The 18,393-nt window shown below is 36.7% G+C and overlaps 1 protein-coding gene across 4 annotated transcripts in view; it reads left to right on the top strand.

Moving 5' to 3' along the window:
- Positions 1-18,393, top strand: part of D2hgdh (D-2-hydroxyglutaric acid dehydrogenase) — a 61,446-nt gene that overhangs the window by 13,207 nt on the left and 29,846 nt on the right. For all 4 annotated transcript variants that reach the window (XM_067150076.2, XM_067150079.2, XM_067150077.2 and 1 more), the window contains exons 4-5: positions 6,008-6,201; positions 17,087-17,255. In XM_067150076.2, coding sequence (XP_067006177.2) covers positions 6,008-6,201; positions 17,087-17,255 — 363 coding nt within the window. The remainder of the gene's footprint in view (positions 1-6,007; positions 6,202-17,086; positions 17,256-18,393) is intronic.

Here is an 18,393-nt window from a genome sequence, read left to right as displayed (position 1 = left end):
GCATAACCCAGCTTTGGTGGTGGGGTCATGTGAGGCAAATGGAGGAGGATAGGTTACTTAGGAAAATAATGGACTCAGTCATGGATGACAAGAGGAGTAGAGCGAGACCAAAATTATGATGGTTAAACTCAGTTTCTAATAATTTAAGATATGAGGTATAGAACTAAATGAGGCCACAGAGTGAGTTAGTTAGTTAGTTTAGTGAAATCACAGAGTCTTGCAGACTACTATAATAAAGATTTATATAATTATGTCTGTCTGTCTTGTACCTTTCAAGGGAGGTGGTGTTCTATTTTGAAGAAAAACACCCCACTTTTTTTTTTGACAGGAAATCTGTTTACCATTGCCTTTACCGCTGCTTTAGTTAACTTCATTTGTACTTGGTAATTTAGAATTTAAATTTTTTTAAACAGGCCTACTTAAACCTGAAAGTCAATTAGCATTTTTATGGTGTTGAAATAAAATAGTTGAATTGCTAGTTTACTTTATGTAAAACAAGACAGGTAAGTTCACACTTACTTCCATTTTATTTGAACAAGGTTTCCCACATTTTGACTCCAAGAACAGCACCCAATATTCTTCAGTTGCTAAAAATTATTGCTTTTGAGAACCAACGGAAGTGGAATTACAATAGCAAGAGTGAACTGAAATGAAACTGTGCTGGTGTTCAAGTCCTTTGCTGCTTTATCATTTACCAGTCCTTGTTTCCTCTCAACTTAAAAATTAGAATTTACATGAATTGCTATCACCATTGCAAATTCTAAGATTCTTTCCATGGCATTTCCTCTGCAAATTTACAGCAATTTTAGTCCTCAAAAAACATGTTCATTCCAGAAATACAGTAAGTAGTGCTTTATGCTTCATATGTACGTAATTTAACTATGATAGTAGTGCTCTAACACCAACCACCTACCATAATAAGGCAGGTCATTACAAGAAAGAAATAATTGAACATTATACACTACATATTAAACAGGGTGTCTGAAAATATGTTACGGAAAATTTATGGTCATAATATGCTCAAAAATGTACGAGAGGATCTGTCGTCCATCTTTTCCTAAACCGTTTGGTTAATTACTAGTGGTAACTGCTTCATATCTCTTATGCTCTATGGTGTAGTGACCTGAATTTGTAAGAAAATGTTAGTGGTGAAATGTTAATATTATCTCTGAAAATTCCCACGGAAAATGCATCAGGTATACAGAAATTATCACAACCCTTAATAGTGAACAGATTGCAGACATGAGTGTGCGACTGAGGACTGCGCGCTATTGGCAAGGAGTACAGTAGTGCATTGCATGACAACACTGTAGGGAAGGAGCGTGGACAAGCAAGGGGTATCAGGAAGAAGAAATGTGTAACAGCATTTCCTGTAAGTGTCCTCCTTCCTTTAGTGCACAAGACAAAAATGAAATTACCGGCTGAGTTGGCCGTGCGGTTAAAGGCGCTCGGCTGTGAGATTGCATCCGGGAGATAGTGGGTTCGAATCCCACTGTCGGCAGCCCTGAAGATGATTTTCCGTGGTTTCCCCATTTCCTTAATTAAGGCCATGGCTGCTTCCTTCCAACTCCTAGGCCTTTCCTATCCCATCGTCGCCGTAAGACTGACAGCCACTAGCAAAAAAATGAAATTAAAAAAATATTGATGTTCAGAGTATGATAGATAAACAATTACATAAATCAATTATTGAAAAACTTCTTCAATGTCTAAGGATTCTAAAGTCGAGCTATAAAGATCCGCTCTGTTATGGCAGGGAATCAAAATACCATAAATTTGGCATTAATGGTGGTGCACGTTTTTAATAAACACCTAATAATAATGTACGGAAGTACCATGTCAAACTTTGTTTTTATTAACCTACTAGTTATATTAGCCGGTGTTGCCTGGGCATTTTATTGATTGTTTACTTTTAGGTATTTTATTACCTGTTAATTTTGTTTGAAGCAAATTTTTGTATTTTTCGTTATTGTGACGTTGAATAATTAAGAACTATTATGTAGTTTAAAAGTTATTGTAATGTTTTTAATTTCAAGACTTACAGATTATTTTGTTTCTCGTTAATTAAACTAATCTCGGTAAGTTTGGACATTTTCTTCATCACCACTTTTTGCCATGCCTATGCAGCCAAACTGGTATTTACATGGCATCTGGAGCACCACAATACAACTCAGTGACTACAGAAACTATGGATTTGATGGTAATATTGGTAGTTTTAGATTATTCTTGTACATCATTCAATCCCCTAAGTTTGCTAGAAGGTTGTCTTACTCCTCCAGTATCTTTTTGAGATAGGAATTTGTTTTTGTACGAAGTTTGGTTGAGAGCTGTCCTGGAAGATACTGCTCATACATACATCTACAATTTGGATAATTTTCTCTTTCACACCTTTTACTTTTAGAATTTGTATTACCTGTTTAAAGAGCCTCCGTGACTCAGACAGCAGCGCGTCGGCCTCTCACCGCTGGATACCGTGGTTCAAATCCCGGTCGTTCCATGTGAGATTTGTGCTGGACAAAGCAGAGGCGGGACAGGTTTTCTCCGGGTACTCCGGTTTTCCCTGTCATCTTTCATTCCAGCAACACTCTCCATTCTCATTTCATAGCATCTATCAGTCATTAACAAAAAATCACTTTGGGAGTGGCGACCCCATCGTACTAATAGCCTATATCTGCTTCATTCATTCCATCCCTGACCCGGTCAATGACTGGAAAACAGGTTGTAGGTTTTCATTTTCATTACCTGTTTAAAGTGGTTTTCTTAAGTTTTCTTAATTTATTGTGGCTGTTGATTATAAACTCTTGTAAATTTAGAAATATTGTTGTGTGTATAATTTTACCTTTTAGCTTGACATTATTTAGTTTTGCCTTAAAGTATTTCCTTGTGGCAGCTCAAATTGTCTGGGAAGTAGTTGATCCTTTCAAACAAATAATAAAAATAAGTTATAACTAGAGAGCGGAAAAATGTGAAAAATATTTATTTTTATGTGCTGAAAAACTTTAAAATAAGTGATTAGCAAATTAAAATTATTTTCCTTTAAATATCACGTAACTACTCATGTTCAAGAAGTAAATAAATATAACGTTTTGTATTAAAATATGGTGCTACCAAACGTGCTCCTTAAGGAAAAATTTAAATTCTTGCCTTGCGCTGCCTTGGACTACCTCAATTACGACCTGAATTCTTATCTTCAAGAAGTAGCGCACTGTGCATATACGTTTTTCATTTGTTTCCGGTATTGCGCTTTTCACCATTTTTCTCTTCGCAATTGTTTTTTACGTCAACTGTTCTAAAGAATCTACAAGATCCTAGTTACATACTTCAATTATATTAAATTGTATTTTACACACACACACACACACACACACACACACACACATTTTCGCAACCGAAACAATTACGGACTGGATCATCAAGCTATTCACCGAGTTCCATCGGCATTTGAAAGCACAGTGCCGGACATTGATTGTGTTGCGCTGATCTTCAGGAGCTAGCAATTCGCTTCAATCAAGTGACTCGTCTTCGGTTTCTACACTATTTTGGACTTCATATTCATTAAATTATGTTATGACTTTGTGCCTGACCTCTTCTCGTAAACATTTGGAGACAGTGCCAAACTTTGCGTGTGTTGTGCTACTATTCAGAAGATCGCGCCTTAATTCATACAAGTGACTGACCTCCTACTACTTCTAGTTTTCACGATTTCAAATCGCCCAGTGCCAATCCCCATCATCTTATTTTGCCTCTTCAACAGTTTTTGTGAAAGACTCATTCTTTAATTTCTTATTTATCTATGCATTGTTTTTGCATTTTATTCGGCTGATGATGACCCAGATTGGGGTCGAAACCGGTACCGGTTCCGCTTGTAATTAAATAGAAATGTAACTCTACATTTCTTATTTATTTGTATTGGATAGGTTGAACTACGTTATTTGTTATTTCAATTTAATTGTGATACAGTTCAATATGGACCATCATGAAATTTTTATCTTTAAACTAATATCGGCTGTTATTATTTTACATATCACCCCCTTCCCCCCAGGGGTGTTTGCCCCTTCAGTATCTTTCTAGATAGTAACTCATATCTGTACAGAGTTTGGTTGAGAGCTGTTCTGGAACATATATACATAATCTGGGACATTTTTTATCACACCTTCTTACCCCCACCCCCATGCCAATGGCAACTCAAAGGCATCCATAGTGTCAGTATTCATCTAAGCAACCCCCAGAACTATGGATTCGATAGAAATATTAGTCGTTTTTGATTATTTTTAGTATCATCCCCTCTGCTAGCGGTGTCTTATCCCACATAATTATTTTCTAGATAGTATAGTAAGTCATGTGTGCACCAATTTTAGTTGACAGCTATGCTGGTATATAACACACACAGCCATAATCTTGGTCATTTTGGACATTCTTTTTCACCCCTTCTCAACCTCCATTCCGACAGGGCCTGAACTATGACTTGAATGGTATCCTAAGTGTCACGGTGTTAGGGAAGTCCTGCCTCCACAGTCATTTTTTCAGATAGTAAGCCATGTGTGCAATATGTTTGTTTGAAAGGTATGCTGGAACATACATTCATCCATAATCTTGGTTATTTTGGATATTTTCTTTTTCACCCCTTCTCACCCCCCATGCCACTGCAGGTGAATTTGGACTTAAACAACATCTGGAGTGTCATTATTCATCTAGCGACCCCGAAACCTATGGATTCAACACTAATTTTGATTATTTTTATATGCCACACTCTCCCGACCACAACTGCTAGGGGTGGTTTACCTCCAGAGTGCTTTTTTTTGAAGACGGTCATGTGTAGCAGAATCTCTCCTTGGCCTAGCCTACATTTACGCTCGTGCCTACTTCGAACACCAGGGCTGTACTGTATTCTACTGCAGAATCCCTGAGCTGACATTGCTGTGGTTACAGCTGGTCATTTCTTAATCCAATTCCTAGAGCGGGGTATGTGATGCCAATATCTCCAAAACGGTTATGTTAGCCCATGTTAATGTGCCAAAGGACCTAAATATAGGGAATGGAGAGGGATGTTAAAATTTCTTGTAGATGTTGGTTACCCATAGGGTCCTTAGGGTCCTCAGATTGGTGGAACGGTATGGATTTCTATAAGGAACAGATGGACATACAGACAGACATTCTGTATTATATATGTATAGATAGATATCACAGGATACTATGTACAAAACTTAGCCTTTAATACTTGTCAATACCTCAGGACATGTTTGCAACATTTACTTTCATTACATAACTTATGTTACGTGGGTATGTCATTTCAGTCATTATTTTGCCTTTCGACTCTGCATGAGCAATACCTCGTATTCCACAATGCTCTTCTGATCTATTATCCTCCTTAGGACTGGTCACACCTCCTGGCCACGCATGGATATGCAGTCCATCAGAACAATGTTCATTGTGCTCATTTTTCTATCCTAATGTGTAAAGGAAAATGGAACCTTAAATGCATTGTACTGTAGTAGTGCGCAAATACTTCATGAACGTATACATTCCTACACTACATTCCCTGTAATGGTGTGCCAAATGTCACTCACAGGGTCGGCTGGTATGTATATTGCAGTGTGTTTGGCAGACTGATATGTAATGGAACGAAAATGTATGCAATGATGCTTTTTTTTCTCCCAGTAAGCACATGTATATCTTACAGGCTTCAATGCTGTATAAGAAGGGGATATTCTTTTGACTGTTTCTATTACTACACGGTGATGCCTTTTATGTCTTTCAGCATATAACTTGTGATGTTATGGCTTTTCTGTTTGGACAAGAGGAGTCAAATGAAAGGGTATTTAAACCTAATGAATTTTCTGAATAAAAATTCTTATTGTCATTTGTGTCTAGAAGTACATCACAGTACTGACAGCAAGATTAATCTTTCAAGCCACTTAATGATAGTTATTTATTCCATATCCCTAGTTTCCTATTTTTTGCCTACGTAATTTCTGTGAATGTTCTTTATCTAGCCTAATGTTATTACCAGGAGTACTGGTGTGCCAGGCCGGCTGCATATTGGAAGCTCTAGAGACTTACCTCTCGGAGCGAGGATACATTATGCCATTGGATCTTGGAGCTAAAGGGAGCTGTCACATAGGTGGCAATGTGTCCACTAATGCTGGTGGTATACGGCTGTTGCGGTATGGCAGTCTTCATGGCAGTGTGCTGGGAGTAGAGGCTGTAAGTTCCTCCTATAGAAGCAAGCAATAATTTAAGGCTAAAGTACATGTGTTTTCTGTATAACCTTACCATATAAATTGTACTAAAGATCTGTGTCATATTTCCAAACTAAAGATAAGGTCAACTTCAATCATTAACTATTACAGAGCTATTGTGTTGTTGTACTGTACTCTCTACCAGTTGTGACAGTTCTTCCCTATCACAAATATCCAACTCGAAGATGGTAATTGTAAGAATAGTAAGGTACTGATTTAAACAAATGTGGAGCTGTACTGAGCTAACACGTATGGTGTTATATTTTATGTTACTGCATATGTTTAATGTTGTGTTCTGGTTTTAAAAATTTAGAAAAGAACAAAAAATTTCCATTTGTTATGGAATGTTTTCTCTGAGTTTTTCCACCTAAAAGGTGTGCAATTCATGGAAGACTCATTATTTAGAATTATACAATCAGTATTAGAAAAAAAAAAAAAAAAAACCCTGAAGATTTCAATTTTTTGAAAAGCAATCTTGTGCTCTTTAAAATGCAGTTTAATTCAAAAATCTATCTCTAGCATAAGAGTTCCATACAAGAAGACGAAGACAACTACTACTACTACTACTACATTTGGACCAAGAGTATGACAAAATGGAGGGATGGCACTATAGTATACATAGAACTTTATTAGTCTATATCAGAGGTGCTCATGCTGGGCATTTCGTCCCGCGGGCACACAACACTGTAAGTGGGCCGGCAGGCAGGCGATGAGCGTATGTTATTCAGACACAGTGACGTTGTGGTTATGATACAGGACGTAAAGGTTGAATGAAGTTCTCCCAGTCACTCTCAATCAGAGCTTGAAATGGAGCCAGAAAATAATTAATTAAAGAAAGGGGCAGAAATCCACATCATTTCCAATTTATGTTGTAAGAAATAAGTTATTTATGTTCATTGCAGTTTATGTATTTTGACCGGATACAATAAAGAATTAGGCCAATAAACTAAAAAATATTTTTGTACTGTACGTAATGAATTACAATTTTCAATATCAATCAATCAATACTGATCTGCATTTAGGGCAGTCGCCCAGGTGGCAGATTCCCTATCTGTTGTTTTCCTAGACTTTCCCTACATGATTTCAAAGAAATTGGAAATTTATTAAACATCTCCCTTTGTAAGTTATTCCAATCCCTAACTCCCCTTCCTATAAATGAATATTTGCCCCAGTTTGTCCTCTTGAATTCCAACTTTATCTTCATATTGTGATTTTTTTTCCTACTTTTATAAACGCCACTCAAACTTATTCGTCTACTAATGTCATTCCACGCCATCTCTCCGCTGACAACTCGGAACATACCACTTATTTTTGCAAGTAATCAGCTTCATTTTCCGTATCAAATTCTAATCACAAATAGTTACAATAGGTAATTGAAAACCTTCCACCTTTTGATACTTTTTATTTGCTTTTTTAGCAAATTATTATTTGTAAACAGTACATATTTCGTTCTCACTTGGAAACATCTTCAGCTGTTGTTAAGCTTAGGTGAATCGCTAAGTTTCTGAACTCACACCAGGCAAATGCTGGGGCTGTACCTTAATTAAGGCCACGGCCGCTTCCTTCCAACTCCTAGGCCTTTCCTATCCCATCGTCGCCATAAGACCTATCTGTGTCGGTGCGACGTAAAGCCCCTAGCAAAAAAAAAAAAGTTTCTGAACACGTTATTTGCAAGTACATTGATCCTCTTAAAGACTACTTGAAATCAAATTAAATTAAATTAAAATGATGTTAAAACAATGTGGGAGTTAATGGGTTAATGAAATGAGACTGGATAATTACATAGTTGGTCAGCTTAAAAACTATATCTATTCATTGGAATAGTTGTTAAAACTAACAAAGTAACAAAGTGAAACTTTGCCATCTGTTCACCCAAACTGATCGTTGTGCTGCAGTGACGAATCTCTGCACTGTAGCCACTAGTTTCTCCATTGCTGTAATGGGAAGCGAGGAGAAGTGCTCTCACTTCCTCTTTCTATTCGCTATGCTTTGGTAGTAAAGAGTTACGAGGTGGTTGTTACATTTCAATACATTTATCAGAGACTTTAATGTAACTCACATTGCATGAAAGATGGAAATTTAATTTTTACTTGAAAATATTACTTAATTCAGGTGACTGCAACAGATGATTTCATAACTTTATTTTTCATTAGTTTTTTTAAAATATTAAATAAGCATTATTACTGACAACTAAATCTAAAATGTTAAATAATCAATAGCCAATGAATATTTCACACTAAATTCTGCCCATTATACTTCCCTCCAGGTACTATTTAGTATAACTCAGTTTTTCTATTTTCCGTCATTGAATAGCTTCACATACAAGGTTTTTAAACTTTGGTACAAATATCTAAATTTTAGAAAAAATCTGACTTACAAAGTTTTAATTCTTACGTGTTGATTTGGTGGGAGGAAAAAAACACAAATATATCAACATGGGTCTAGAAATGTTTAATTTCTTGAGTTACCTATCAACTTAGTGTCAACCAATAAAACTGAGACACTGATATGTTATAAAGGCCCCAGTACAATTATCAGCTAAACTGTGCAGCTTTTCATTTAGAAGAACTAAGCAACAAACTGAACTACTAACAGAACTGAAGATCTGCACCTGTTATACAGGTTTTCCTTCACTTTGCCCAGGTGTTTTCCTCTCAGTTCCATGCCTCTGTTTGTGTAGTCAGGTCGAATAAGAGGGCAACGTGAAGGTGGACTTTCCTTCCGCGCTATTGCAAAATGTCTTGGCAGAAATCTCTCCACCGTGCATGCGTATTTGGTACATGCAACGAGGATATATGTGGGTATATGCCGTATGCCTTCTGCTTAACTTCATTCAGTAGAGTATGCCTCCTGATTTTTTGGATGTACTTTCTGCTTTTCTTTATTGATTTAATTTAATTTTGCTATTCTGTCACTGAGTTTTAACATTCCTACTTAAGCATTGTGCTCATAACTAAAATGGAAGTTGTAATATGTGTATAAGATTTTTCTCGCCATTTGTTGAATAATATATGAACTGATGTTTGCTTTCGGGCGTGTTCCATCGAAATAGCCTATCGAGCAAGTTGCTAATAGCAACCTACCCCCAGCGTGGTTGTTACAGTTATAGATGGCTATCATTCATTACAGATGGTACAAACACAATTTAACTCGCCATGACTTTACATTTCAAGGTATCAAGCATGTCCGATTGATCGATTTATACCTACTGCTACTAATATTGTTATTTTACCAATAAATTTTACTGGCGTATTTTATAATGTAGTGTCTAAAAAAAAGCAGCTACCTACCGTATAGGGTGGTATTGTTATTGCATAGGTTTGAATATTTAGCAAATATGCAGTATATAACATAACATTGGTATATTGATCAGTTTTGTGGCTATGGGTTGATCTCTCATCTTTCCATCAGAATGGAAATTATTTCATGAGTTTTCAACACTGTCCTGTAGAGTCTTACATGTTTCTAACAGTTTCTTTGAGAACGAAAGCAAACAACACACTGTTCAGCAACAAGAAAGATGGATCATTATTTGGAAATGGGTAGCTTGAATCAAAAAAGTAAATCTGAAAATGAAGATAGTGATACCTACTTCGAAGAGTAAGTCATTATATTACAGGAAACCAGTTGTATACGGCCAGGATGAGTGGCTCATCCAATTTAGGCGCTGGCCTTCTGACCCCAACTTGGCAGGTTTGTTCCTGGCTCAGTCTGGTGGTATTTGAAGGTGCCTCGTGTCAGTAGATTTACTGGCACGTAAAAGAATACCTGCAGGACTAAATTTTGGCACCTCGGCGCTTCCGGAAACTGTTAAAAGTAGTTAGTGGGACGTTAAAACAATAACATTATTATTCTGTTTTATATATGAAGTGCCATTAACTAATTTTAGGAACAGTGGTGATCTGAAAATCGGGATTAGTCACGGCCTAACTTTGGAGTATACCCTGAAAAAATGTTGCAACTGCAGCCCTGAATCAGGTGGTCTTCTGTGGCTAACTAGGAAAATGCAGTAAGTTGTTGTTTACTTGTTGGGAGTTTTTTTGTTGATAAGGAAGATTGGTTCATTTAAACACCAAAGTGAAGAGCTGTATAGACTGTCAGGACTGGTGAAATACTTGATTGTTTTGAGTATTTCACTAACACAGGTTATTATTTTATCGCAACACTTTCACTGGTGGCATCTAATTTCTCAACAAGCATATCGTAATCTGCTTCGTTTTTTTACCTCTGTTTGAGTAATGCCGAGCCACTGTGTCCTGCAGTTCAGGCAAAACACAATAAGCCTCTATAAAGTTAAGGGTTGCATCTCTTCGTGTTGGCTGGGATATTAGAATCTTGGTATTACCATGGCTAACTGAGGAAACTGTGTGATTAACTCAGTGTACTGCACAGTTTAAAAAATTGCACAATTAACTGTACAGTTCATCCAGTTTTGTGTTCAGACAGGATATCATATGGTAAAATAGCTGTTTAACTTAAAGTATACAGGGATCTTAATTTTTTTTGCTATTTGCTTTACGTCGCACCGACACAGATAGGTCCTATGGCGACGATGGGGGACAGGAAAGGCCTAGGAATGGGAAGAAAGCGGCTGTGGCCATAACTAAGGTACAGCCCGAGCATTTGCCTGGTGTGGAAATGGGAAACCACGGAAAACCATTTTCAGGGCTGCCGACAGTGGGGTTCGAACCCGCTATCTCCTGGAATGCGAGCTCACAGCTGTGTACCCCTAACCGCACGACCAACTCTCACCCGGTCACAGGGATCTTTATATATAAATATCCTAGATGAATGGAACAATGTTTTCTAGCAACTCTCTGTGAGTGAATTGTGTAGCCTGTCAGAATACACATTACACAAGGAATATGAGTATGTCAACAGAGTATACTAATATTCTTTAAAATCACTATAACAATACGCAAAACATAAAATTTATATTTTGTGGTCAACAGAGTACAGTATGACATAATTCCTGCAGATAATTTAATGGTGTATGGTCTCTGGAGAGGCCTGGTGCATGTCTTTTCCTAGTAGATGGCCTGTAGGCGACCTATATGTCGTGAGGATGGGGCCCTACCTAAGATGATATCTAATGATGAAGACATCAAAAACACCCAGTTCCTGAGCTAGATGAATTAACCAATTAAGGTTAAAGTCCTCAACGCGGCCGGGAATTGAACTTGGAACTCCTTTGATCAAAAGCCAGCATGCTAACCATTTAGTTAAGGAGCTGGGCATTCTTGCAGATAACCCCACAGGATTGCTTTAAGATCATATTTGACAGTTGCGTAACTCAGAAACTAAGCCCTTTTGAAAATCACGCTCTTCTGGGGAAAAGGAATTATTTTGCAGATAGAGAGTCATAATTGCAACAGAAAAACGAGCCTGTTGAAAGGTTTAAATTGGAAGTCTCATTATCAAGATTGAGTGTTGTACAGGGTGGAAATGAACTCTACCAATGAACTTTCATAGTTGGTTCAGGGATTTTGGCATAAGGAACCCATGATTGCTGGTGATTCATTAGTGAATAAATGTATTTCTTTCTTCTTTTTAAACGTGACTGACTGCCTTTGTGTTTGTTAATTGCAATTGTACTCAATGATGAGCATAATGTTTAAATTACATTTTGCAGTCTCACCACAAGGTTTGAACTCTACCACAAAAGCGAATACTGCAGCAATTAGTCACATGATTCTGTGCTGAGTTAGCATATGCAAGGGTAGTTCAGTTCAAAACACAAAACAAATATTCCATGTAAACAAATAAAATAACATGTCCTGACTGACTGACTGATTCATCATCCCCGAGCCAAATATACTAAGACAGAAAGAAATGAAATTTTGAGGATACATTTGTATTACAGTGTAGGTGCTCATTAAGAGAGGATTTTTGGATATTCCATTGCTAAGGGGGTGAATTGTTTAAATGAGTATATCTTTATCTCAGAAACTTGACAGTTTAGAGGCATCAAAATTGGTATTTGGAATCTACTTTATTTTTTAAGAAACACATATTTTTTTGTTTTGTAAAAATCCTTTTAGGGGGCATAAGGGAGTGGGAGGGGGGGGTGTATGAAAAGAGGTTGTCTTTTTTATGAGGATACTTACATATAAAAATCTGAAGATATTACAGACATGAAAATTGGTGGTGGTGGGGAGTTGGCTAGGGGGTGAGGTCTTGACATCATAAATATTCATTTCTCTCAAACCATTTGGCATACAAGTTTGAAATTTCACATTATGGTTGCTCCTATATGTCTTAGAATTTAAATCAAAAGTGGTTTAATATCATATACCCCTAAGGGGTTTTGACTATGGGGGTCAGGCCTAAGAATACAAATATTCATATCTCTGAATTCGACTGGCATATGAGGCTGAAATTTCATGTGATGTTTGCTACTCAATGTAATAGATTTTAAATAAGAAGTGGTCTTAAATCAGTACACCACTAAGGGTGTTTGACTGGGGGTGGGGGGTAGCTGAAGACATAAATACACAGTTAAAAAAAATTAGGGTAACATGTTTCTGAATGTATGCCATGCTCCACAAAACAATACCTCACACCCAGGTAGTAGTACCAAATAAACCTTTTATCTTTACCGTTGAAATATACAGAAGATCATCGATGGATTTGTGTTCATTTTCTGAACACAAAGGAAAATGTCCAAATAGGGGCGAAAACAAAGTGATAACAGTCCTCCAGGGTGAATTTTTATCACAGCTGGAGAGCTTCAGTATGGTGTATGTACTCTACCAGCATTTATCACTGTTTGGAAACTACGTAGCATACTCTGTATAAATCAACGGAGGTCACGTTGCGGTATCATGTCCCATTCTTCAATGAGGGCCTGTTCGAGGTCTTGGAGATTCTGTGGTGAAACAGGACGCCCACGAACACTTCTGTCAAGCCTATCCCCACACATGCTCGATTGGATTACGGTCGGGACTCACTGCTGGCCATTCCATCTCTTGGATGTCCAGTTCTCGCAAGACAGCTCTGTTGATGCACGCTACATGAGCCCTGGCATTGTCGAGCAGGAGTACGAATTCAGGGCCAACACCGCATGCAGCAACCAAATTATGCTTTAGCGGCATCTGCTCGATGTACCCCGGAGCGGTAAGATTACCACAGACGACGACATCCATACGGCCATCAATACTGATGCCACCCCACACCATCACAGAACCTTGTCCGAATCGGTTGCATTCCTGGACAACATTTGGCATGTAGTGCTCACCACGGCGTCTCCATACACATTGATGTCTATGACGCTGTGTCAGGGGAAATCTGGACTCGTGTGTGAACAACACAGGACACCATTGGCGAAGATGCCAGTTGACGTGGGTACGGGCAAACAGAAGACGAGCTGTGCAATGTTGCTGCGTTAGTTAAACGGGGCACTCGAACAGGATGTCTAGGTCATAAGGACACTTCTCTTAACCTGTTCTAGTCAGACACCGTAACTCCAGTGACCCTCCCGAGGTCTGGTTGCAGTTCTCTGGCAGTTGCTGAACAACGCCGCAACGTACAGATGGTCAGATATCGGTCATCCTGTGGGGTTGTCATGCGTCCACGACCTTGTCCAACCCTTCTCGTGAACTTACCTGTCTCATTGTAGTGATTCTACAAGCGGTGAATAACTGACGGAGAGACAGCAACACGACGAAAAGTCCATCCTTCCTGGATCAAAGTGATGGCCTTTGCAAATTGAACCTCGTTAAGATGTCTCATGGGATCTGCTGGTTGACGTACATGTTCAAATGACCGCACTACTCTGTGTACCTCACAACAACACATGGGCACACTGCTATTCACTTTGTTTTGAGGGGTCACCTGACATTTTAATGCCTACAGATGGAGTAAAACTTCGATTTGACATACTCTGAGTAGCTATGGTCTCAGCATATTCTGTACGACTATTGGAAACCCATCTACCAAATTAACATTCACATGCCAGATGTTACAAAACATGTTCCCCTAATTTTTTTAAAACTGTGTATTAATTTCTCTCAAACCATTTGACATACGAGATTGAAATTTCACATGATGGTTGTCCTGTATGTCTCAGATTTTAAATAAAAAGTGGTCTTAAAATAATACACCACTAAGGCGTTTTAACCGAGAGGGAGAGGCCTGAAAAAAATATTCGTATCTCTGAAAGTGTTTGACTTATGAACTTAAAATTTCTCATGATGGTTGCTCCTATATGTTTTAGATTTTAAATAAGAAAAGGTCTTAAAACGATACACCTCTAAGAGGTTTTGGCTGGGAGTGATGACTTATGACAATATTATTCATCCCTCCAAACCGTTTGTTATATGAATTTGAAATTTTACAAGAACTTTGGATGTTGTAGATGTCAAATTTGATATAATTCAAAATATTTCACTTTAAGGATCGGGATCATGTAGAAGTTGTTAAAGTTGTAAAACTAAGTCTCCGCAACAGCCAAGGTACTGAATTTCCGACTCCTTTTATTTATTGCCAAAAAAAGTTATTTAGAAAACTCAGGGGTTAAACAGAAATAATCTTCAACTTGATACGCAACTGGAGGAACATTGTTTTGGAACTGTATACCATTAATGGTACCTACGAATTCTTGTGGATATTGAATGTCTAATATTTCAAGATTTAAACCTCTCAAATTACTAATTACTTTCCCCAAGCTTAATACATATAATAGGCCTAAATAATCAAGGAGGTTTCATCTCGAATGTATCAGAGATAGGTGTTGCCCTCTATGTCTTATATTTTAAATAAGAAGTGGTCTTCAAACACAACACCCCTTGGGGTTTTGACTGGGGGGATGAGGAATGATGACAAAAATATTCACCTATGAAACCGTTTGAATTACAAAGTTAAAACTTCAAATCGTATCCTAGGTGTTAAGTAACAGAAAGTTTGAAACAAATTCAACCCCTCAGAGAGTTAAATGAGTGTTAAGATCCAAAAACAGATACTGTATATTCATTCCTTCCTCCAAAACTATTTAACGTACAAAGACAAAATTCCAAATAGTGGTATATATTTTAAATTCTAGGTGTGAAATACGAAATACTTTTAAACATTCCACCCCTAAGGTGTTAAATGGGTTTATCTCAGCAAATGAAACTATTCATCCCTCCAAAACTGTTTGAGGTACAAATTTGTAATTTCACTTATTTTTACAAATGGAGTAACTTACATTTATTTTTCCACCTATTCAATACAATCAATACCACACTATGTGGTCAATTAGACACAGAAAATCTAAATATTATGGGACATGTTTCGCTCTTCTTGTTGGGAATCATCAGCCATATTAATTTAATCTTAAAACAAACACTGTTTATAGGACAATGACACTTTATAATTTGTAAAAATTGAACTGTGATTTATTATGATGTTAACTTTACAGAATAGTGGTTATAAAATATGCTGTTGAGGCATAACATGTACACACATGCTAAAATTATTGTAAACATTTAAAATCTTGTCTAAAAGAAAGTTTGTGTCAATATAAAGTTCTAAAAATGGCACGTGTCTGGTACTGAAGTGGATCCTGTTCGTTATAAAAGTCAGCATATATTTGCTGGGGCAGTTGTCAATGTAAGTTTTCAATAAACTAAAATGGTTGAAAACTTGAGGGTGAATCTTGTTTATATTCCGACATTAAAAGATTGGCTAAGAGAAAAGGCGAATATTGTGATGTTATCCTCATTACGTTGATTGTTCTAAAATATTATCTGATATAACCATTGCAAACAGATGTTGGTTGAAGCTGCTTTGAGACAAGTTTTTTTCGGGTATTTGACAGGTTATGTTTGTTTTTCACGTGAAAATGTAGTCCTTCAGAAGATGTGAAACATCGATGAATAGAATGTGGTTATATCATATGTCGTATGTATATCTATCTTTAGCAGCATTGTAATTTTATAAGAAGGTTCTTGGTTTATGTCCCACATGTTAAATATCATATACAGTACTTCAAAATATTTTTCCTCTAAAGGATTTAGATGGTGGTTGACTGTCAGAAACACAATATCCATTCTTCTGAAACCGTTTCAGGTACGATCTTAAAATTTTACATGAAGGGTAAAATGTCCTAGATGTTAAAAAATATTTTTAAAACAATCACCACTTAAAAAACATTTATCCCCCATTATTGTTCGACGTACATCTAAATTTCACAGGTTGATCGCTTTTACATCTTAGATGTTAAATAAGATAGGGTTTGAAAACATTTCAATTCTTCTGTACGGGTTTCAATTGCATGTTAGAAAATAAAATAAATAATCGTTCCCCCAAAACCGTTTGATGTGTGAAGTGAGGTGTATTTTACAAGCTCAGTTGACAGAAGACTCTCCAAAATGTAAAACTTTGAAAAATAACTTTCAATTTAAAACCTTAGCAAAGCACTGTTATCTTGCTAGTGTAGTATAAAAAGAAGAAAGAAATGTACCGGTATTTACTTAGTACTAACTTGTTCTGTTTGTAACATCTCCATTCTAAAAGTTTTGTTTCCTTCCCACTAGCCTGCAAATTACTTTCTGACCTTAGTTTAACAGGAAGTACCATGAACAGTTCCTTTCTTTCCTCTTGGCCCATATCTCAGTTACAGACTAATATTGAGCTTATTATCTCTAGGCCTGGATTCAGTTAATTATGCCAATCATCTATCGGGCCAACTTTTCTGAGCTGCCATTCTTGTATAACAGATTCAGTACAAAATATTTGCCCTTGTTACTGATACAAAGGACTGACAAAATTATTCTTGTACTGTCTATTTCTGGCTTAGGTACAATTGTGAGACAGCTGCAGGTTGACATAATTGCTTCTGTAGTAACATTATTGGTAATGTTTTGTTGCAGGTAAAGGCTGATGGAGAAGTTATTGATTGCCTTAGCACTCTCAAGAAGGATAACACTGGCTTCCATTTGAAACATCTTTTTATAGGGTCAGAGGGTACACTGGGACTAGTGACAAAAGTGGCAATTCAATGCCCTCCAAGTCCAAAAGCTGTGAATGTTGCTTTCCTAGGTAACTATTGCTGTTATTCACCTGCACATCGTCTTAACTATTGCAAATCTCTTTAGGTAAAATTTAGGTGATGTGTAGGTTTCAGAATGGAATATTCTTGGTAGAATTAGAAGGACTGTTATGAGCTGAAATATTATTATGCAGCTTGTTTATAAACAGGTACATACTGAGTGAAGACAAATAACTTTAACATTTCAAACAGAAATATGTTCATCATTTTCTATGCATCTTCTTACTTGCCATAAAGGTTTTGGATTAATTTCAAATGCTCACTATACTTACTCAAAGAATGAATAATTATAATGAAATATGCCTAGGCAATATGTTAACATCAGGTTTCATCCCCCTTTCTTAATATGCTGTACTAAACAATAATATTTAAACTTATGTTTTAATGGTCCACCTTTTCAATACTATATTATGCAATGTTTACATTAGATGTTTTAAACTTGGTTTACAGATCAAAACCATGAAGTTTATATTCTATGAGTACTAAACAAATCAAACAATAGTTGGAAATAGAGCTCACTGAATAAATGGGAGTAGGCTCTTGGCAGCATGTCAGCAGAGACAGTTTCATTTTCTTTTTTCAGGTTTTTTAATGAATCAAAGTACCAGTATTTCAAATTAAATATTAGTACTGTATCATAAAATATGAAGTGCTGGTATTCTGAATAGTTCTTTATGAAATAATATAAACTGTTATCAGTCACACCAGTTTTATTATTTACTCCACTATACATTTCAGATACTTTGCTCCATGGTCAGGTGGTGAAATGGTGATTCATAACTGTTGCTTTACTTGATATGCTATTGTTTTCAAAGGATATTATACTATTGCATATTATGTTGGTTAAACTGTAGGAGTATGTCTTCTCAGAAATCTACTGTTGCTGCTAAATATTGTTTTTAAATATTCATTTTCATTTTTATCATTGAGCATGTGTTGTGGATCTGTTAATTGATGACTGCAAATTTCTAGAGTTCCAAAAATGTTCACTTTTATCCCTTTTGGATGAGTTCATAAAATAGTGAGAGAATTCTGTATATTTGATTCTCTTCATATCCTGTGTTATGTAATTGTCCAGCACAGCTGATTTTTCATGCTTTTGTTGCCAAAGTACTGTCAGGTGTTCCT

The sequence above is a fragment of the Anabrus simplex genome, chromosome 6 (assembly GCF_040414725.1).
Source record: "Anabrus simplex isolate iqAnaSimp1 chromosome 6, ASM4041472v1, whole genome shotgun sequence".
In the NCBI taxonomy this organism is placed as follows: Eukaryota; Metazoa; Arthropoda; class Insecta; order Orthoptera; family Tettigoniidae; genus Anabrus; species Anabrus simplex.
Note: the sequence above shows the minus strand (reverse complement) of the source record. Positions and strands in the feature narration are given on the sequence as shown.